This window comes from Saccostrea cucullata, unplaced genomic scaffold (assembly GCF_032062105.1).
Source record: "Saccostrea cucullata isolate Sc308-1 unplaced genomic scaffold, CSIRO_AGI_Scuc_v1 ctg5901, whole genome shotgun sequence".
Taxonomy (NCBI): Eukaryota; Metazoa; Mollusca; class Bivalvia; order Ostreida; family Ostreidae; genus Saccostrea; species Saccostrea cuccullata.
In genome coordinates, this window is record NW_026928980.1 from 2 (window position 1) to 22,007 (window position 22,006).

Sequence of the window (22,006 nt, forward strand, 5' to 3'; positions counted from 1 at the left end):
TCATATAATTTATACAAAAGGACTTATTAATATTCTGAAGATCCCTTAATCATGTGTTAATATATTTTAGACAAAATAAGGGTGTGCTTATATGAATGTAAGTTAGAGACAACAGATCACATAAGTATTACACAGTAATTAAATTAAACCATATAATCATGCTTAAATGCAAAGATGACCTTCATAGGAAAATGTAAACAATTTAAAAAACAAGACAAAGTTACCAGAGATATCAAACTATATGCCCAATAAGTCTATCCATTAAATAATCCAGTGAAATAACATCTCAGCTGATCCTGAAAAAAATCATACAATTCAGTGATACACAATTAACCTCATTTTACAATGTAAGTAAAGCAATAATTTACAGACAAAAGGGACAGAAATGTAAAAGACACCATGTATTTTACCAAAATTTAGTGAATATTTTTCTGATTTAAATTCAATCATAGAATGATCCATCATAGAAATATTAAATGCACTCTGAGTTACATGCAGGTTATACAACTGTAAATCACATGAAATGAGGATAAATACAGTACATTTACATTCAAAACAGAACTTTACATAATTATGATTAAAGACGTACAACACACTTGGGGAGATAACTCTTGCGATTTCAATTGAACGTTTGACGTGACGTCAAATTTAACGTCAAAAATAAAGCGTCAAAACGACGAGTAAAACGATCCCGATGTATATCAATCATGAAAGAAAATTGGGATATGGGACTTGGCTGTGATTGTGCGTACCATACTCAATCAATAAGTATAATTTGTTTAATCAATCCGATTAAACTCCGTAAAAAGCAAGACATAAAATACCATTCCTTAATGTTTATTTCATTTCATTTCATATAGGCCTACAATAAATTGTGTGTTTGATCAAAGCGCAGCATTTTTTTTATTCTGAAAATTAATTTTGTTTTACATTGCCGAAATTCTCATTTTGTACAATTGGTGATATAACATTCCGATTAATGGTCTTCATTACAATTTGTGCATACACGATATAAATATTGTTTTTCTTCTTTAATTAAATAAAACAACAATTTAATAAACAAAAAACTTTTTACAATGTAAAATCGATGTTGTTCTCAGACCCTTACTGATCAAAGAGGAACAACTCTGAAAATGTAGATGTTTATTTTCCTCCCTTTATTCACGGTTTTCCACAGAATCAGATACATTTACAGCAAGACCTGATAAATCCGAGAATTGAATACTATAGACCTCATATATCGCCAGGATACACAATGTAAGTATAGAATTGAAAAGAATTGTTCACTTGTACTGAAATTATCTGCATTTATGAGTATCCTATTGCAGCAAAACGTAACTTTGACTTTCTGTCAACAATGTCGGTTCGCATTTCCTCGAATCAAAACAAAACGTAGCCTATAAGATTTTTAAAAATATCAATGTGCGATTTGATATAAATTGAAATAGATGAAGAGTTTAATGTTTAATATTTTGAAGTTAATGTGGACGAATACGGAATTTTCATTTTAACTTTAGAAGCGACGACATTGAAAGAAATGCGTACAATATCATGAGGGGTGCATGTACATCTAATGCAAATGTCGATGTATCCCCACGGCCACATACTGTCTCGTTTGAAATAATGACATGAAAGAAACTACAATTATTCCATTTATATCGTAGGAGAGTTGAACATACACCATTTTTTAATGAATAAAATTAAAGAAATAAAATTAAAAATCAACATATTCAAGTTCAACAAAACTTGAATTCATATCCAGGTTTCGTGTGATATGGAATGCATAACGCATACGTATATGGACTAAACACTAAAATCTTTCAGTAATTTTTTCCTGATACAAATAAAAAGAGTAGTCAATATTTATTCTGCATTCATGAATTTAAAAACTAATGCATACCTCCGGGATTCTTGACGAAATACCAGTATATTTGCACTGTAAACGACGTTCTGTCAAACGATAATGGTATGCGACGCAAAAAAGGAAGGGGTGGGGGTGATAGGGGTATTTAAAAATTGCTTAAAAATCTACATTTAAATACGCTTTACATATGAGAACTTTTAAATTTGTAAGTTAATATATTTTTAAAGCAAAAGCAATATTCAAATTTAATTTTTTTAATGTGTATTTGTAGATTCATATAACAAAGTGATCGACCCCCGTCTGAAAGACGCGTGGGAACGTGATTTATTGAGAAAGGGGGAGGGGGTAATTTTCCGCCATTAAATCAAAACTGGTCGTACAAAAATTATACAAAAAATTATGAAGATTATTTTTACTACCAGCTACCTAAAGAAAGTTTTTTACAAAAATTAAACGGCAGGTTTTTTCACAAAAAAATTTTGAATTTGAAAAATACACAAGTTACAAGGCTTAGATAATTCATAGTTTTTCAGTTTAAGGTCTTTAAATTTGTTTTGTTGATATGTATATCAAAAAATGACTATGTTTTTGTGATAAATGGTTAAAGGAATAAGTCCATGAAACTTGACAGTTATATCTAACCTGGCTTTTTTGGAAATCAAGGTTTAAGTAGTTCATTGATTAAAAATTTTCTCTCCTTATAAACAACTAAATGGGGGTAACTTTCTGGAAGTTCCTGTCCAAAACCCACTCGAACGATTTTGTCCAAAATATGCATACATGCAGTAGATATAGTCATGTACTAAATATACAAAAATAACGAAAATTAAACGACAGGAATTTTTTGGGGTAGGTGTGTTGTACATCCTTAAATGCAAAGATGACCTTCATAAATGTAAACAAAACAAAGACAAACTTACCAGAGATATCCAAATATATGCCCAATAAGTCTATCAATTAAATAATCCAGTGAAATAACATCTCAGCTGATCCTGAAAAAAATCATACAATTCAGTGATACACAATTAACCTCATTTTACAATGTAAGTAAAGCAATAATTTACAGTCAAAAGGGACAGAAATGTAAAAGATACCATGTATTTTACCAAAATTTAGAGAACATTTTTCTGATTTAAATTCAATCATAGAATGACCCATCATAGAAATATTAAATACACTCTGAGTTACATGCAGGTTATACATGTACAAGTGTAAATCACATGAAATGAGGATAAATACAGTATTGACATTCAAAACAGAACTTTACATAATTATGATTAAATGCAAAGATGACCTTCATAAATGTAAACAAAACAAAGACAAACTTACCAGAGATATCCAAATATATGCCCAATAAGTCTATCAATTAAATAATCCAGTGAAAAACATCTCAGCTGATCCTGAAAAAAATCATACAATTCAGTGATACATAATTAACCTTTTTTTAAGACAGATTTATTTGGCCGATGATATATACACGACCGTCGTGCGCATAGTGAATAAAGTCTACTTACACGACCGTCGTGCGAATAGCTAATGCAAATTGTTGAGATATTTACACGACCGTCGTGCACATACGTAAGACAAAAATCTATTTACACGACCGTCGTGCACATACGTAAGACAAAATCTATTTACACGACCGTCGTGCAAATAGCAATCGCACATTGCCAGAGATATGCACACGACGATAATAGCTATTGTATACTATTAGTTACACAGTCAGTTAGTGACCTAATACGGATTCATACAGGGTGTGAAATGGAAATCCGTATTGGGCGAGGCGAAGCCGAGTCCCAATACGGATTTCCATTTCACACCCTGTATGAATCCGTATTAGGTCACTAACTGACTGTGTAACGAATTTATCCCGCTGAAAACCTTTTTCAATATAAAAAAAATATTTGTGCATATTATGAAAATATTAGTTTTTATCCAATAACAATCAACATAAAATATCGTTACGGTAACAAGAAATTTAACTGAACTACCTACGTTTAACCGTTTCTTAGCCGCCATTTTTATTTACAATAACAACGCTTCGAACGGAATCGCGTGCCCGGTTTTCATATTACACCTCGACGGAGACGTAATATGGAAATGGAGACGTAATACGGAAAATTTCAGGGCGTCACGTGATTAGCTTTTATCCTAGCTGCAGATCTGTAGCTCTCCGAAAAAAATATATTGATAGACCGGAGACTACAGTGCCACCCATTGAAAAAACTGTATATTTATTGCGCACACAAAAATGCGCTCGGTTCTTGAATAATTCTTCCAAATTCTTACCTCAATTGCAAAAAAAGGAACGATTTCCAAAAATTCCTTTATCCTCAATCAAGTTTTCTCGAAGTTGACATCTGAACGAAGCGTATTGGACCGTATTATCTTTGAAACCAAAATGGCGGTATAATAATCGAAATGTTCGATGATTACAATATCACGGTCAGGAGGACTATTAACAACAATTATGAGGAATGTTTGGTTGTGGAAACAGAGAAAGAATATGTTAGGAACACACGGTTAGTAATATTTTGAGATTACATTTTAGAAACATGGAGAAATAAATCGAGAACCCAGCGCACTTTTTTGTGCGCAATAAATATACATTTTTTTCAATGGGTGGCACTGTAGCTCTCCGGTCTATCAATATATTTTTTCGGAGAGCTACAGATCTGCAGCTACTTTTATCCAATCAGTAATCGACAAATTTGTCTGAAGCGGGATAAATATATGTACACGAATCCGGGATTTTTTGGGCTGATTCTGTTTCGCACTAAGATGGTTCGCGCCCGCACTATTCATGCCGATTTCAGCGCGAAACATCTCACGTTATATTTAAATATATCACTTTAAAAAAAATTATTAACTCAATATAAATATATGTTGTATGCCTGCTCAACTTCATGACTTAATAATATGCACTTCCAAAAAATAACGGATCGTAACCATGGTAACCGCGGTCTAAGCACCAGTGGTCTTAAATATCAACAGTTTATCATCGTTTAGATACACACGTCAATATTTACTACATACTCCCTACATAAACTTGGTGATTTTTATTAATAAATAGTGTATTTAGGGAACTATATTAACATTTAAATATCATTATCATGATTATTGTTTAATTTGAAATTTCATGTGTATAACACTATAAAACTAAGGTAAGTAAGGTTTTATGACAATTTTTTTTTGGTTAAAAAGTGTATTAAGAAATCAATACTAAAGTAGGCGAAATGCTTATAAATGCGTCCTTGCTCTGGTGGATAGGGTAAACCCAGACCTACCAAAATAGTAAGCAGTGGCAGATTTAAGGGGGGCGCACCCGGCGCGCGCCCCTAAAATTGTCAAAATTTACGTAAATCACAGTTTCGTCTAGAAAATGTAAATATGTATACTTGGTAGACCTCATTTTTACCCTACAAAATCTCTAGAATCCAGGAGCTTCCGGGGGCTTCGCCACCTGGGCCCCCACCAGGTCTTTGCCCTGGACACACTGGGGGCCTCAAGGCGGCCCCCAGACCCCTTGCCTACTTTTGGAGCCCCCTCTAACTTCAATTCCTGGATCCGCGCCTGGTAAGCAACTATTTTATTAATTAAATACAAATACAAGGGTAGTTCTAATAGAAACAAATTTACAATACAACGACCTGCCCATTGGACCCAAATGTCAATTAATTATATAAATTAATATCACGAAAAAAAGTTTTTGCGATGTTTTCTTGCCAAAATGTCTTTTTGTACTTTAATTACTGCGTTCCGAACTTAACTGGGGACGAAAAACGAATGCCATAATAAGTGAAGGTATGAATAAATATATATAATGGTCGTGCGACCAGCTGATAAATATTATAACAAAAAACACGATGGTCGTGCAAATAGTCACTGAAAAATTAATATACACGACGGTCGTGCAAACAGCCACTGAAAAATTATGTACACGACGGTCGTGCGAATAACCGTTGAAAAGGTAAGTGCACGACGGTCGTGCATATAGACACTGCCGATTTATTTAGGATCGACTTTAAATGATAACATGAATAGCACGCCATACTTTAACCACATGTCAAAACATTCTCTCAAATTACACAGAAATGGATTATTTAGCATAGCTGACATTAAACATATAGGTGAGCGATAACATAATCACAATCATAAACAATGTGAAACAACTTTAAACGACCTACACTGTGGATTACAAGCCTTTTTCACTGGGGTAAAATCCTGCCGAAAATTGGCCATGGCCGCCCGAAACCCCGAACCCGACTGTATAAAAGATGAAGTCATACAATAACATAACACTGATGTAGTATTACATGATTTTTTTTTTATTTTATTTCTTAAAAACTATAAGGGGAGTTTACCAAAAAAAATTAATAAGAAAAAACAATTTAAAGTTATTTTAAAAAAGTTTAAAAAAAAATTTATAAGTTTTTAAAAAAAAAAGTTTAAAAAATTTAAAAAGAAATTCTAAGTTTTTTAAAAAAGTGACCTGGTGTTATAACTTGACAGACATAACACACACATGTTTTTTGTATTGTGTGTTATTTGTTATTGTCTTTCAGTAAAAAAAAAATAAGTTCAAACCGGTTAGGCTGGCTAGACTAGGCTGTCTAGACTGTAAATGAAAAAGTGTGACGTCATAATCATATTGTATTTATACAGTGAATGACGTCACAATGCATAGGTAAGTTTATCGTACTTTTTGCACACGGCACTTTATAGAGGATGCAAACAGGTATATAAGAAAACACAGGTAAAAGGTATATTTCTTTTGCACACGACCCTAATGTTTTGCACACGGCACTTTATAGAGGATGCAAACAGGTATATAAGAAAACGTAGGTAAAACGTATTGATGCACAGGGCCCTTACAGTAAAGGTATATAAACCATGTGTGTTATTTAAGGAATGACTTTAATTCTTGGCCATATTATCGAGTATAATCTGGTTTGGGTCAGTTTACGCTTTATAATCCGCGAAGCGGATTATAAAAAAGCGTAAACTGACCCAAACCAGATTATACTCGATAATATGGCCAAGAATTAAAGTCATTCCTTATAATTTAATTTTAAAATAATTAAACAACTTTTGATGTAAAATTGTGTTGCTTTTTATAAGTTCAAATTTACCGCGCAATAATACAACCGTAGTAACGGAAGTGATTTGAAGCGAGGGGAGGTAATGACTGATTCATAGATCTAGCAGCCATGATGTTTGTTTACATGAGGTAAGAACGAGTAATTGATTAAAGTTGAAGGTACATTTATTAAATCTGGAATTTTCCATGGATTCCGAGGACTGGAAATGAGGGGATTGCATGGATATGATGATTAAGCTGGTCGTCAAGGGGGTGTGTCCCCATACCAAACCAGATTATACAAAATGTTATGCGTTCCTTTTTGGTAATCAACCAATGAGAGGCGAGAATACAAATAAAATTAAATTATATGTTATTGTTTTCAGTAAAAATCCAGGTTGTTATTGTTTTCAGTAAAAATCCAGTTTGAACTGGTTAGGCTGTCTAGCCTGTGAAGCGTGACGTCATAATCACATTCTTGAAATGTTTTGCACACGGCGCATTTACCTGTGCAGCTAGCATAAACAAAACGTAGTACCAACGTACCAATGTAAACACAGTGTAAACAACTCCGTATTTAGGGGATAGGTTAGGGGATAGGGTTAGAGGGCTAAGGGGGTTAGGGATAGGGATAGGGGGTTAGGGTTAGTTAGGGTTAGGGGGTTAGGGTTAGGGGGTTAGGGTTAGGGTTAGTTAGGGCTAAGGGGGATAGGGATAGTTAGGGTTAGGGTTAGGGTTAGGGGCTAGGGTTAGGGGGTTAGGGTTAGGGCTAGGGGGCTAGGGTTAGAGGGGTTAGGGTTAGGGTTAGGGGGCTAGGGGGTTAGGGTTAGCACTGTACTCAGTTGACCCATTTATCCCCATCACCAATCAGAATCCTCCATTTTGAACCTCATTTGCATAAAAAGTGCACTCAGTTGACCCGTCTATCTAGACCGTTTATACTACTTTTAAGTTTGTTTGAATACCCCCCTCCCCTCCCCATTTTTATAATACATTTAATCTTTTCAATACTGAACTAATTTTTGCTTTTACCGAGCCAGTTGCTCAGGTGAGCGATGTGGCCCCTAGCTGGGCCTCTTGTTGAATTTCCGGCCTATAATTTTCCATTTACATCACTATATATTGAACATTTTGTCTTGTATAATTTTACAATTCTACTCTATACATAGGCATAGGGTAAACCCTGCCCCCTTTTCCCAAGATAGACATAATATACGCTTATAGCCCCCCCCCCCATTTTAGAATGTATTTTGTTGATTAATCCCTCCCACCACTTTGCATCTGACGCCTACATGTATGCTATATGCTATAGTTGTCCATTCACTTCACTGTAATTTGAATATTTCATATTATGTGCATAATAATCCTCTCTTTCTTTTATTTTTATTCCACAAGTGTATATTTACATCACTGTATATTAAATATTTCATTTTTTCGTAAGTTCACACTTCCTTTCTGTTACTAGTATTGTCCATTCAAATTGCTTTATATTGAATATTTTACAATTTTGGTGCTTAGTCGTTCATTTCTACTCCATCATATCCACTTTACCTAACTGTATATTAAATATTCATATTTTGTGTTGTATAATTTTTCATTTCTACATGTATTTTATAATTGTATTTTCAATGGGAATAGACAGATGACATATTTTTTTCGTAAAAGGAAAATTATGTATATTTGAAATAAGTCATAATTTTACACATATAACCTTTTAAATATGACATTAACAGGGTGAATGGGCAGATCTCCGACCCCTGAAAGACATAGAGTACAAGTTTGATTCAATCACCCGAACAATAAAGGGTTTGCCAGATGGGGGTAGGAAAGCCTTCTTTAGTATCCTGATGCAGGCACCAAATAACGCCTCTCCTGTTGGAACTGACGACAGAGTGACTTGGCGCAAATGTAAGTGTATGAAAGAGGGGGATCATGAGTTAAATGAAATAAAATGAATAATTATACTAAAAATATTGGATAGAAAATTATATTTTACATTTTAACTACAAAAATAGTCCTTTGGGTCAAACATAAATAATTTGTCTTTATAAAATAGATCCGGTGAATTGGAGATGAATTTCGAACTACTGTATACCGGGAAATTTTCGCCCCTTTCGCCCTCTTCTTGAATGGGCGAATTTAAGACGGAGCGAATTGAAATTACACAGCATAATTTCTTAAACAGAACTATGATTTGACGAATTTAAAACGGGGCAAAACTTTGCAAGTGCAAAAGGGCGAAAATAACACGGGGCGAAAATCACCCTGTATACAGTAGATAGAACATTTCAATCGAATGTTTTCAAAGACGTTCCTGTCATATATATTGTCCATTAATTGTTTAATTGACTGTATGGATAGAAATGAGAAAATGGTTTAAGCTGCACAGTTTCTATATATCTTGCCACAATGTTACATGGTCTTACTTCAATGACAATTAATGAAAAGACACCCGTTCAGATAAAGTCTATGAAACGAAATACTTTGAATTAGAGTGCACAAAGACAAGACATATACATGTAAAGGGGCTGGGAAAAGACAAAATAGGGAAGACAATAATGGTTGGTAAAGAAACTTTCTTGCACGAATCATGTTCAGATATTTGACCACAAATTACATGTATTTCTAGAAATACGTAGAGCTCTATTGAAAAGTCCTTCTAATTTATGAATAGTAGTCACATCTATGTGTCTTATCTATTTATTTTTAACTTTATACCATATTTATATCTGTTTGTTTGTAGTATCTGAGGGGCCCGTAGAAGGGGTATCGCGGTTTGAAGCCACACTGAACAACAGCATGTCAGTACCGGGATACAGTATACCTAAAATCTGGCTCTCCGCTGGCAACGATGAACTCTCGTTCCAAATGAACGAAATCTCGTCCCAAAAAAGTCAAACCAAATTTAATGGAAACTCGTGTCAGTTCGGAGTACAACAAAAGCAAGATTCCGCGGGGAAAGTAATATACAAGATAATGATAAAAAATTGCGAGAGCGTTCCATATTGTTTTCTGGATATGACGAAGAAAGTTGGAGATAATTGGATTTTTACATCCGACTACTTCACACAGACGGAGGAAGTGACGTCACCAGAGGACAACATTACGTATAGAATATGTACTGTTGACAAAGCGGCGGTTAAAAAAGACGGACTAAAATTAAAGCTCGAGTTTATTTTCTCCGTGTTCAATGAAAAATTCGGAGAAGAATTGTTTGAGGGCTTCATGTACCGGTATAATCTTATGCAAATAAAGTAAAATTATTGATAAAATACTAGACAAAATTGACCTGATTCTCACTTCTGAAAAATAAATTTGTATGAACAAATTCTGTTTGTTTATTGATTGAATATATATATTTTTGGAAATTTTCATTCTGACACAATTTTGTTAGTTTGATTGACATAGGTTAGACACTTGAGTCTCCACATACGATGATGTCTCCATAACAAAAGACCACATTATAGGGATTTCTGGAGTAAAATTGCCAAGGACAACATTTTCATCTCCAGCTAATCCAACAAAGCAAATGTCGCCTGAATCCAAGTCTAAAGCTGTTCTGTCATGACCTTTTAACTCAAGAGAGAAAACTATAATGACAACCTTTGAATAACAAGAGGCCCACGGGCCTTATAGGTCACCTGAGTATTGTGTAACAACTTTCAAACAATTGAATTTGATTTAAACCAGAGGCCATGAAATTCACAATTCACAATTTTGAAAGAGGCACCATTGCTTATCATAATTATTAACTTAGCATGCTTACTCTATTTACGTAATACCCAGAGCTAGATCAGAATAAAAAGAGAAAATGCACTTCCACTTTATACCCAGTTGTGCACCTCACCCCAAGGGAACCACTGACCCAGGGGCCACATATTTCAAAATTTTGCAAATTTTAAAACAAAATGGTTGATTAATACCAAAGAGCAGATTTAAAAGCATTAATTTATTTTCATACTATGTAGCCCCCCCCCCTCCTCTAACCCAGAGGGCAAAAAAAAAAAAAAACACTTTGCTTGATGCACCTTTCTTCATCATATATATATATATATATATTTGAATCTTTAGCATAAAACCCAGAAGCAAAGGAAAATATTTTCAAAGAATTAATGTATTTTTACTATATAATCAATAGAGCCCCACCCTAACACCAGAACCCCTAACCCTAGGGCCATAAAATTCACAATTTTGGAAGAGGCACTCTTGCTCATCTTTACTATGTACTTAGTTAATTTAATACCCAGAAGCAGAGAAGAAGATTTTCAATGAATAATGCATTTTCACTATATAATCAATAGAGCCCTGCCCTAACACCAGAACCCCTGACCCTGGGGCTATAAAATTCACAATTTTAGAAGAGGCACTCTTGCTCATCATAATGATGTGCTTAGTTAGTTTATTTAATATCCAGAAGCAGAGAAGAAGATTTTGCAGAATTAATGCATTTTCACTATGTAATCAATAGAGCCCCGCCCTAACACCAGAACCCCTGACCCTGGGGCCATAAAATTCACAATTTTATAGAAGGCACTCTTGCTCATCATAACTATGTACTTTGTTTGTTTATTTAATACCCAGAAGCAGAGAAGAAGATTTTCCAAGAATAATGCATTTTCACTATATAATCAATAGAACCCCGCCCTAACACCAGAACCCCTGACCCTGGGGCCATAAAATTCACAATTTTAGAAGAGGCACTCTTTTCGATTATAACTATGTGCTTCGTTAGTTTGTTTAATGCCCATGAAGCGGAGATGAATATTTTCAAAGAATTAATGCATTTTCACTATATTATCAATAGAGCCCCACCCTAACACCAGAACCCCTAACCCTGGGGCCATAAAATTCACAAATCTGGAAGAGGCACTCTTGCTCAGCATAACTATGTGCTTAGTTAGTTTATTTAATACTCAGAAGCAGAGAAGAAGATTTTCAAAGAATAAATGCATTTTCACTATACATGTATAATCAATAGAGCCCCGCCCTAACACCAGAACCCCTGACCCTGGGGCCATAAAATTCACAAATATGGAATAGGCACTCTTGCTCACCATAACGATGTGCTTAGTTAGTTTATTTAATATCCAGAAGCAGAGAAGAAGATTTTCAAAGAAATAATGCATTTTCACTATATAATCTATATACATGTAGCCCCGCCCTGGAATCCCTGATCCTGGGGCCATGAATTTCACAATTTTGGTAGAGGACTCAATGCTCATTACATTCATGCCAACAGTTTGCCTGCTTGATGTCCAGGAGTAAAGAAGAAGATTTTTAGGTCACCTGAGTAAACTCAGGTGACCTATTGCTATCTGTTTTTGTCCGTCGTCGTCCGTCGTCTGTCGTCCGTCGTCCGTCGTGCGTTAACATTTAAACATTTTCAGCTTCTTCTCTGAAACCACTGAACCAATTTCAACCAATTTTGGCATATAGCATCTATGGGTGAAGTGGAACAAAAATTGTGAATTTCGTGGTCCCTGCCCCCCTGGGGCCTGGGGGGTGGGGCAAAAACCACTAAAATTAGTGAAGTCTTTAAAAATATTCTTCTTTACTCCCGGACATCAAGCAGTCAAACTGTTGGTATCATTGTAATCAGCATTGAGTCCTCTACCAAAATTGTGAAATTCATGGCCCCAGGGTCAGGGATTCTGGTTTTAGGGTGGGGCTCTATTGATTATATAGTGAAAATACATGAATTCTTTGAAAATCTTCTTCTCTGCTCCTGGGTAATAAATAAACTAACTAAGTGCATAGTTATGATGAGCAATAGTGCCTCTACCAAAATTGTGAATTTTATGGCCCCAGGGTCAGGGGTTATGGTGTTAGGGCGGGGCTCTATTGATTATATAGTGAAAATGCATTATTTCTTTGAAAATCTTCTTCTCTGTTTCTGAGTATTAAATAAACTAATTAAGTTCGTAGTTATGATGAGCAAGAGTGCCTCTACTAAAGTTGTGAATTTTATGGCTCCAGGGTCAGGGGTTATGGTGTTAGGGCGGAGCTCTATTGATTATATAGTGAAAATGCATTAAATCTTTGAAAATCTTCTTCTCTGCTACTAGGTATTAAATAAACTAACTAAGTACATAGTTATGATGAGCAAGAGTGCCTCTACCAAATTTTTGAAATTCATGGCCCCAGGGTCAGGGGTTCTGGTGTTAGGGCGGGGCTCTATTGATTATATAGAGAAAATGCATTAAATCTTTGAAAATCTTCTTCTCTGTTCCTGAGCATTAAATAAACTAACCAAGTATATAGTTATGATGAGCAAGAGTGCCTCTACCAAAATTGTGAAATTCATGGCCCCAGGGTCAGGGGTTCTGGTGTTAGGGCGGGGCTCTATTGATTATATAGTGAAAATGCATTAAATCTTTGAAAATCTTCTTCTCTGCTTCTGGGTATTAAATAATCTAATTAAGGACATAGTTATGATGAGCAAGAATGCTTCTACCAAAATTGTGAATTTTATGTCCCCGGGGTCAGGGGTTATGGTGTTAGGAATTGGCTCTATAATGATTATATGGTGAAAATACATTACATCTATGAAAATCTTTTTCTCTACTCCTGGGTAATAAGCAGAATGAACTATTTACATAGTTATGATGGGATGGGCTCTTCTTCCAGAATTGTGAATTTCAAGGCCTCTGGATCAGGGATACCAAAATGGGGAGGGGGGGGCTCTACTTATATCCTGAAAATGAATTGTTTGAAATATGCTCCTTGGTATTAATCAAACATTTTTGATAAGCAAGTGCGCCTTTTCAAAAATTGTGCAGTGTGTAGACCTAGGGTCAGGGGTTCATGTATGGTAGGATTATTGCTGAATATTACTAATTAGTTGACATACTTTTTGTTCCCCTACCCTGCTTATCCATATTAAGTAAACAAACTAAACAATTGCTAAGTGTATAATTATGATTAGCAATGGTGCCTCTTTCAAAATTGTGAATGCCATAGCATCTAGCTTAAAACATGATTTGAAAGTTGTTGCATGATGCTCAGGTGACCTATAAGGCCCATGGGCCTCTTGTTAAAGATTGCACTAATTATAGTGGTTTTGGCCCCACCCCTCAGGCCCCAGGGGGCCGGGGACCATAAAATTCAAAATTTTTGTTCCCCTTTACCCATAAATGCTGCATACCAAATTTGGTTGAAATTGGTTCAGTGGTTTCAGAGAAGAAGCTGAAAATGCTCAAATGTTAACACACGACACACGACGGACGACGGACAATGGACGACGACGGACGAAAACGGATAGCAATAGGTCACCTGAGTTACTCAGGTGACCTAAAAATCAACAATATTAAAAAAGAACTACCGTATTACAATGTCAAAATTATTTAATGTACTTAATAGCTATAATTGGCCTTTATCAATAAAATTATAAAAATGATACAATAACAAAACAATTTTTAAACAAAAACATGAAGTCGTTATATCACAGATCTTTTTTTATCACAAAAATAACTTTCGATCCTTTGACGCCATAGATATATACTAGTACTCGTATTCAAATACGTACGACTACTCCTACTTATATCTCTAACTTCGGCTACTTTTGTACAAACTACGACTTGTGATGTTACAGTGACCTTGTGGGCCAGCAATAAAAATGAAATTGTAAAGACCAATACAAAAACTATTATTTTGTTGGACTTTTTATTGGTAATAAATAATTATATAGAAGGATATTTATAATGGCATAACAATACTTATTGACTATTGTATCAGATCAAACATTGGAGGTCATGGTAATGAAGGTATATCTCAAGTTGATTGAATCCCCAATCCTTATCAAATTACAATTGATTTACAAAGTAACCGCCTAAAAATAAAAAATAAAAATATTTATGACTTTTTATATCAGGAAAAACTTGTTTGGACGTCTAGCTCATGCATGCCCGACCTTAGCAATAACTAGCACGTAGTCTCTTCAAATTAATGGGGCTGGTAAGAAGAATAATAAACTCTTCTAGTACTCAGTCAAATGCCTTAATGGTCAAGCAGAAGATACTAGCTACGGAGAACAGACCACGCTGATATATAATTTTTCAAGCATTCAACATAATTTTGGCACAGGACTTTATTAAAGGTGATACTTGGAAAAAACGTTTTAATTTTTTTATAGATACAGTATATAAAACAATAATAAAAAACTAATCTCTTAAGGCCAGTATAGTCAGTTCTATGTGCATCATATGTTATGTTTTGTCTAAGAAATGTATACTATATGCTAATAAATATAACACAGGCTGCATGCTCAAAGTTCGCTTTAATCCGATTTGCAATAAATTGGGGTATTAAAAGTATTCGCAATATTAAGTCAGATTACAGCAATTAAGGCTTGTGTTCAGTGTACATAGTAGAAAACGAGTCTAATTTAAATGAAAGAGAAAATAAATAAAATTTGTTTAATTTTAAGAGTAATTTTCTGATTTTGGAGTGCTAAACAAAGATTTGTATTGATGAAAACTTGAATGGAACAATGAATCATTTTGACATCCAGTAAATAATATTCTAAATTATACACAAAGAATACATGACTTTTGTATATATTACATTAAAATTTTAAACTTGAAAGCCTAAAAACATTTAAAACTTATCAATAACTATCTGATAATACACAAGATAAACTTGATAATAACACAAAGTCATGTATTCAGTGCTTTGTGTTTGGTACGAAAATGTGAAAAATACCACTCTGATATTCTTTCACACTGCATGTATAAATTTCACTTTTCTTCTTTGGATACTGAAATTACAGCATTTCACTGTTAATAATGTAAAATGAAAACGGTTAATATTATAGTATAAATCATATAATCATATTTTGGGGTCTTTTAACCTACAATAATTTCAATGTTTTAGACACTTCGGCAAAAAAATTACTTTGAACTAAGCATATCAAAAGTAACTTTAGTTGGTTTTCCTTTCGGCATCATTTTGCCCTCTACAGTAATTTCAGTGCTCCCCATTGTCATGGTAACGTCCGCCTGTCGATTGAGCCCACCTGTCGTGTCGGCCATTTGTACCACTAAACGCCCAAGCCTTTCACAACCCTGGTCGGTGGTATACCGCGGATTTTTCTCTGTTGATGTGTAAATATCAACCGCCATTTCAGTTGTATCGGCTGCCACAGGAAAAACACTAATTGTTGCTCGTTCATTCACTTTAAATTCGTCGTTGATGGTAACAAACTTTTCAAAATGGTCCCCACACAGTACTTCGTTGCCTCGTTTTATCTTTTTACTGACGTCATCGCCGTCAAGCCATAATCGCATTAAACGAGATCCATATGTGAATGGTGATCTGCGCGTGCGCACTACTTCCGGCCAATGGCGATAAATAACAGCTCCTTGTAGTACAGCCATGTCTGCCACGTTTGGAACGATGACATTTTTATCTGCAAATGCATCCTTAATAGCTTTGGAGACAAATGGACTTTGTGAAAATCCGCCTACCATCATAATATCGCTCACATGGCCTACATTACTATCATTTAAAATTTCACGTACTAACTTAATGATACTTGTGACAGAGGGTTGAAAAACACCCATTACTATTTTTTTGTCAATGTACAACCTTCCTGACTTATAGCGCAGTCCTTCCAAACTTTCGACATGTTCCTCAAAATTATTATCATTCTGGTCAAAGATTTCAACCAGATCTGGTGGTATATTTATTTTCAAGTTCCCCTTGTTGTCAAATGGAAGAGTCCGTTTCTTTTGCTCTATTTCATTTTCTAAGTCATAGAATGCTGCTTTGTACTCATTTTCGTTTTTAAATTTCGACCAGGAATCTTTTCCAAATACACTCTCAAAAAATTCTAAGAATCTGATATTAACCGATTCGCCTCCCAATCCGTTTCCAGACGCCCGGTGCAATTCTTTCAATGTTCTGTCTTTCAGAACCTCCTTCACGCTGATATCAATGGTACCACCTAAAAGTCAAAGTTTCATGGCCATATTTAACACACTTTTTCACCAATAAGAAAAGCACATGTAGCAACTAAATCAAAATTTATAATTTCTTAAATTTGTTCAATTCGTGTATTCAATTGAATTCTTTATCGTAAATACAATTATAAAACATACCTCCGAGATCCAGCACCATAAACTGTGTCCCAGGTTTAAATGGAACTAGTTGGTGTTCATCAGCGGACACAGATTCTTTGGCCACCTTGGTCTCTTTGACGTAAACAGCAGCAGCCTCCGGTTCTAAGGCAAACTCAAGCTGGTTCCCGGGTATTCCAGCCTAGTGCAATAGAACATATATATATGTTAGAATGGACAAGGGTCAAGAAATGTCCAGAAAACCAAATTATGACGCAATCAAAATCTCGTTTGATTTTTAAAAATATACTTCGCCCGCTAAGAAAAAGGGAAGTAAAGTGTCCGTCCTTTATCCTTTGGGTATATATCCATCTCTTATAAGTATTTCTCCTATAACACTGATTATATTGAATGAGACTTTCACAGATACACATATCGCCATTGTGCTTTTGCTACGGAATAACATTAGATCTTTTCACATACATCGAAAATTTGAATTTGTCATTATATACTAATCTGGGAGTGAGGATATGATTTGTGAGCTCACGGCTAGAAAAAATGTTATTTCCAAATTACATTCTGAAAGAATTACATGTAGCTATAGAAAGGGTAAGATAAAGTTTTATCTACCTAATACTAAGTATATTCACTGGCTATAAGGAAAAAAGCAAGTTTTTTTTACCCCCACAGTAAAAACAACTTTTCCCCAAGGCTTTGCCGAGAGCGAAAATAAATGTTTTGCTACGTAGGCCTATACCTGCTCTGCAGCCAATCTCATGAATTGCTTGGACCGTGGGTTCCATATTGCTGGTATTGTTAGAACCCAATGGATCTCTTTGGCATCAATGCTGCATCCTGTCTTTTGCAGCTGATTCCACAGTTCGTTTTTTATGTATTTTATGCTATGAGCAAAAACAGCTACAGCTTCCATATTGTTGTTCTGATCATCGGGTATCACAGTCTCTTTGCTAAGGTGCTGAAAATGGAACAAAGTAATTTGATAAAGTTTTCTATGTTTCCCCGATAGAGCCACAAAGTTCACTATCACACCATCAAGCCCCACTAATGAGGCGCGATGACAACGAAACGATGGCGCGATGCCGATGACTCAACGGTGCGATATGATTGCATGACAATGCGTTATCGCTATCACACCATTGTGGTATCGCTTCTTCGTCATTGCATTGTCGCGTCATCGCATCATCGTGCCTGTGATATTATTGTTTAGGAAAATTTACCTTTTCATTCAAAAGAATCATTTTGAATCTCCTGAAAAAACGCCATCCAACATGAGCATTATCATTGGTAAGGTTATTGTACTTCTCCTCTGCTTGAAACCCAAACGAGTCAAATTTTCCTTCTGAATTTAGCAGAAGACAAGTCGGAGTTTTGTGAGATATAAGTCCTGCGTCACTTCCGCTTTGCCATGTCTTCGATAAAATGTTGCACATTTCTTTGGTATCTTTGGCCTTATCGAGGTCACTTTTAAAGGCATAAGCATAGCCCGAATATGTTGTTCCAAAATCTATGGCTGCAATGACTACTCTACTATCTCGCTGGCTGCCTTTCTTGACTTCCTCTATTCCGCCATGGACTGCCATTCTGGATACCCTTTCTTCCAGTCCACTGACAGACACTTTCTCCTCTAGACCGCTAGCCATGCTGGTATCTGAATATTATTTGGTAAAAAATGTTCCTAAATGTATAAATCTGATAACATTTCAGTAACCATATTATTTTTTTTTTCAAATTGTTTTAAAATTTCTAATATATTTTCAAAATTAATTTCCCGGTTTAATTCATAAATAAAAAAGATGCAAAAACGAAAATTTTTAAAATACTTAAAAGTTACAGTATTCAAAATCGCAGTTAAATAGGTTTTTCTTATACACGTAATCGTCTTTTTTTTCATATACAAATTCATAGGCCACGTAAATATTTCATGCGCAGCACAATGTTATCGCCCGATCAGTTCTCCATAGCAAATTTCATAGCAAATCTTTTCAATAGTCCGTTCAAAAAATAGAAACTCGGTTATACATTATGACTAGAATCTTAGATAACTATCTATTCATTATAGTTCTTCAATCCAATTGTCTAATATAATTTCTACTTTCGTAACCTTGCCTGGTTAGAGCAACTTAAAGGTATTACATGTATGTTACATTATGACTTACTTCACTGATTTCTTTCGTAGATCTAGACGAGCAAAATTAATAACATCGAGTTCCAGTGTCCAAGATTTGTCTTATTTTATTCCAGTTCTTTTCCACATAAATTTTTTTTTAAACTTTGATCTACTTTCGTTTTTCTGTCCCGTTGTACTGAACTCTATTGGACATGTACGGAACACTGTAAATGTATTTAATTTTCATTTATTAATAACTAAATGTCCCCTTGATTTCTCACATTGTATCGTAGTTTATCGATATTTTAATGCTGTTGTGCAAGATACATGTCTCACAGGAGATTTATTAGTATATAAAAAAAGATCATACCAAGATATGTCCATTATTATATGGATATTTTTAAATTGCATGCACGGATCTAAAGGGGGATCGGGTCCCCCCACTTGGAATTTGCAGAGTGATTTTAACGCTGCATAGCATTTCCTACATTTTTTTAATTTCATTTCCGACATTTTGGATTTTCATTTCCGACATAATTTTTTTCATTTCTGGAATTTACCTGTGCGGCAAATTAATCGAGATAAAATTACAAATAGTCAATGTACTTTATTTATCCATCAATGTACTGGTTCATGGATAGGCGCGGTAAAAAAAAAAAATCACGTGCAGGGCGGGACAAATAGAGCTTCTAGCACCTGGATTGGCGGAATCAATACCATGTAAATATGAGGAATAACGATGATCAATCGATTTGCTTGCGTGATAATTTTATGCATAAACGCCTTCGGCGTTTATGCAAATTATCACGCAAGGCAATCGATTGATCACATCATGAAATCAAAAAATGAGACAGTTATTCCTTAAATGCATACATTTAGCATTAAGTCTAGGTAAAAGAGTTCAATGAGCATAACACATTTTCACCACATTTAAATGTACACTTAATTAAAATGTCAGTGACAGCACTATACTTATGTTCAAGTCACTGACAGATTTACAAAACTGGATTTCGATGATTTATTTATGATTTATTCCTTTAAATTTTTCATAAGTAAAGTTATCAGATATGTTACTTACTATATAGGTACTACATATGTATTTGAAAAATGTCGGAAATGAAAACAAAAAAATTGTCGGAAATGAAAAGTTGATATCAAAATTTCCAAAAATTCCGGAAATGAAATGCAGCCGATTTTAAAATGTATAAACTAAACAAAGCAAATCGGAACCAACTCCTCCCAACTCCCAGTAAACGCAGACCCCTCCTCGAAAACGCGAATCTATGTTGTGATATTGATATGAAATGTCATGCTTTAAAAGTCAACGATCGAATACATACAAAACTTCAATGAAACTTAAAAAATTCTTACATATATTAAAATTATGAACAAATACTTCATTACAATTATGCACATGTGCGCAACTGAGAGCCTGTTTGTGAAGTAATCATGGAGATATCCTTCGAATATAAAGTTTAAACAGTACTAGTTTTTCTCGTGAATTCATATTCAAACAATAAAATGCTTTCTTTGGTTGTTAGTACGGGAATGAATGTCGCAGCTGTTGCAGGAAAAATACATAACCCGCGTAAGCGGGTTATGTTAAATTTTCTGCAATAGCTGCGACATTCATCCCGTACTAACAACCAAAGAAAGACATTTTATTGTTTATATTTGTATCTGTTTAAATAATCATTTAAAGTAGGATTAAAAAGATTAATTATTGGATTAATTATTCGAATGTCTTTGTACGTTTCATTGATGGAACAGCCACTGATCAAGAAATCTGTACAGGTGACATGCCTAGTGTAGTTCATGCACTGATTAACGCAATGGGTTTTCTTAAGAAATAAAGGAGGAAATATTCAGTGGATGTAAATATATAGCCAAGTTTACGAGGAAATCTTAAAAATGATATGTATGTTGATTGTTGAAACAGTTCCTGGCACATATCCAGTGCACCAAGTAAATGTATTGTAACTTTTATAAGAGTGATAAGATATTTCCGTTTAAACTTGATTGTAGGCAAAAATACACTATCATAATGATTTTTTTTACCCCGTGACCTTTAAGTTTGACCCACTTTTGAAAAATTTAAAAATTACTTGAAATTGGTCATAACTTTTGGATGAAAAGAGATTAAGCTTTCATATTAAATATTTGTAATACATGTGACAAGACCTTTCTTAATTCGCTATGATTTTTGACCTCGTGATCTTGACCTACTTTTCAGAATCTTCAACCAAACTGGCCACGACTTTTGGATGAGAAGAGATGTGGCTTTCATATTAAACCTGTACTTGAGTACTGCATGTGACAAGACCTTTCTAATACTATAATTTTTTATCTCATGACCTTGAAGTTTGACCTACATTTCAAAAATGTTATTTTTTCCTTATAGCTTTTGATTGGGAAGAGATAGTGCTTTGAATCATCATGTTCATTACATGTACCTGTGACAAGATATTTCCGAGCATACTTTGATTTCTGACCCTTTGACCTTCACAATTGACCTAAATTTTAAAAAATCAACATTGGTGATAACTTCTGAATGACAAAGGATATGGTGTTCATATTTGACACAGTATGCCATAAACGGCATCTAACACACAACATGCCGTCCCGTCACGCTTAAACCCCAAACACATTTTCAAGAACGATCAACGGCCGACGGTTTTTCAGGCAAAAATAGGATCCTTCTAGTTCTAGAGACAGTCAGCTGTCCAACGGCCGTTGCCTGCCAAATTTTGATTTTTTTTCTCGTCGACCGACCAATTAATTAAGTGTTTGTCAGGCCAGATTATAATTTTTCTGCGTAGGTGGCCGATTCTTTCAATTGAAGCAGTCGTGTATCGGTTCGGCGACCAACATTCGATCAG

The 22,006-nt window shown here is 34.8% G+C and overlaps 2 protein-coding genes and 1 long non-coding RNA gene across 3 annotated transcripts; 1 reads left to right on the plus strand and 2 right to left on the minus strand.

Moving 5' to 3' along the window:
* Positions 1 to 224: 224 nt before the first annotated feature.
* LOC134279510 (uncharacterized) lies at positions 225 to 6,119 on the minus strand. Its single transcript, XR_009994653.1, has 4 exons — positions 6,052 to 6,119; positions 3,194 to 3,264; positions 2,785 to 2,856; positions 225 to 296 (listed from the first exon to the last, which is right to left on the minus strand). It is a non-coding gene; the product is annotated as an uncharacterized LOC134279510 (long non-coding RNA).
* Positions 6,120 to 8,674: 2,555 nt separating this feature from the next.
* On the plus strand, positions 8,675 to 10,216 carry LOC134279512 (uncharacterized; the record flags this gene model as incomplete). The annotated part of the gene is made up of 2 exons (XM_062761923.1): positions 8,675 to 8,852; positions 9,688 to 10,216. Coding segments are annotated over 2 exons (693 nt in total), but the record flags the coding sequence as incomplete, so codon positions are not given.
* A 4,240-nt stretch (positions 10,217 to 14,456) lies between these two features.
* On the minus strand, positions 14,457 to 19,243 carry LOC134279511 (heat shock 70 kDa protein 12A-like). Its single transcript, XM_062761922.1, has 5 exons — positions 19,177 to 19,243; positions 18,238 to 18,668; positions 17,757 to 17,975; positions 17,042 to 17,201; positions 14,457 to 16,887 (listed from the first exon to the last, which is right to left on the minus strand). The coding sequence occupies exons 2-5, from the start codon at positions 18,658 to 18,660 to the stop codon at positions 15,833 to 15,835; spliced, it is 1,857 nt and encodes a 618-aa protein (XP_062617906.1). The 5' UTR covers positions 18,661 to 18,668; positions 19,177 to 19,243; the 3' UTR covers positions 14,457 to 15,832.
* Positions 19,244 to 22,006: the final 2,763 nt, after the last annotated feature.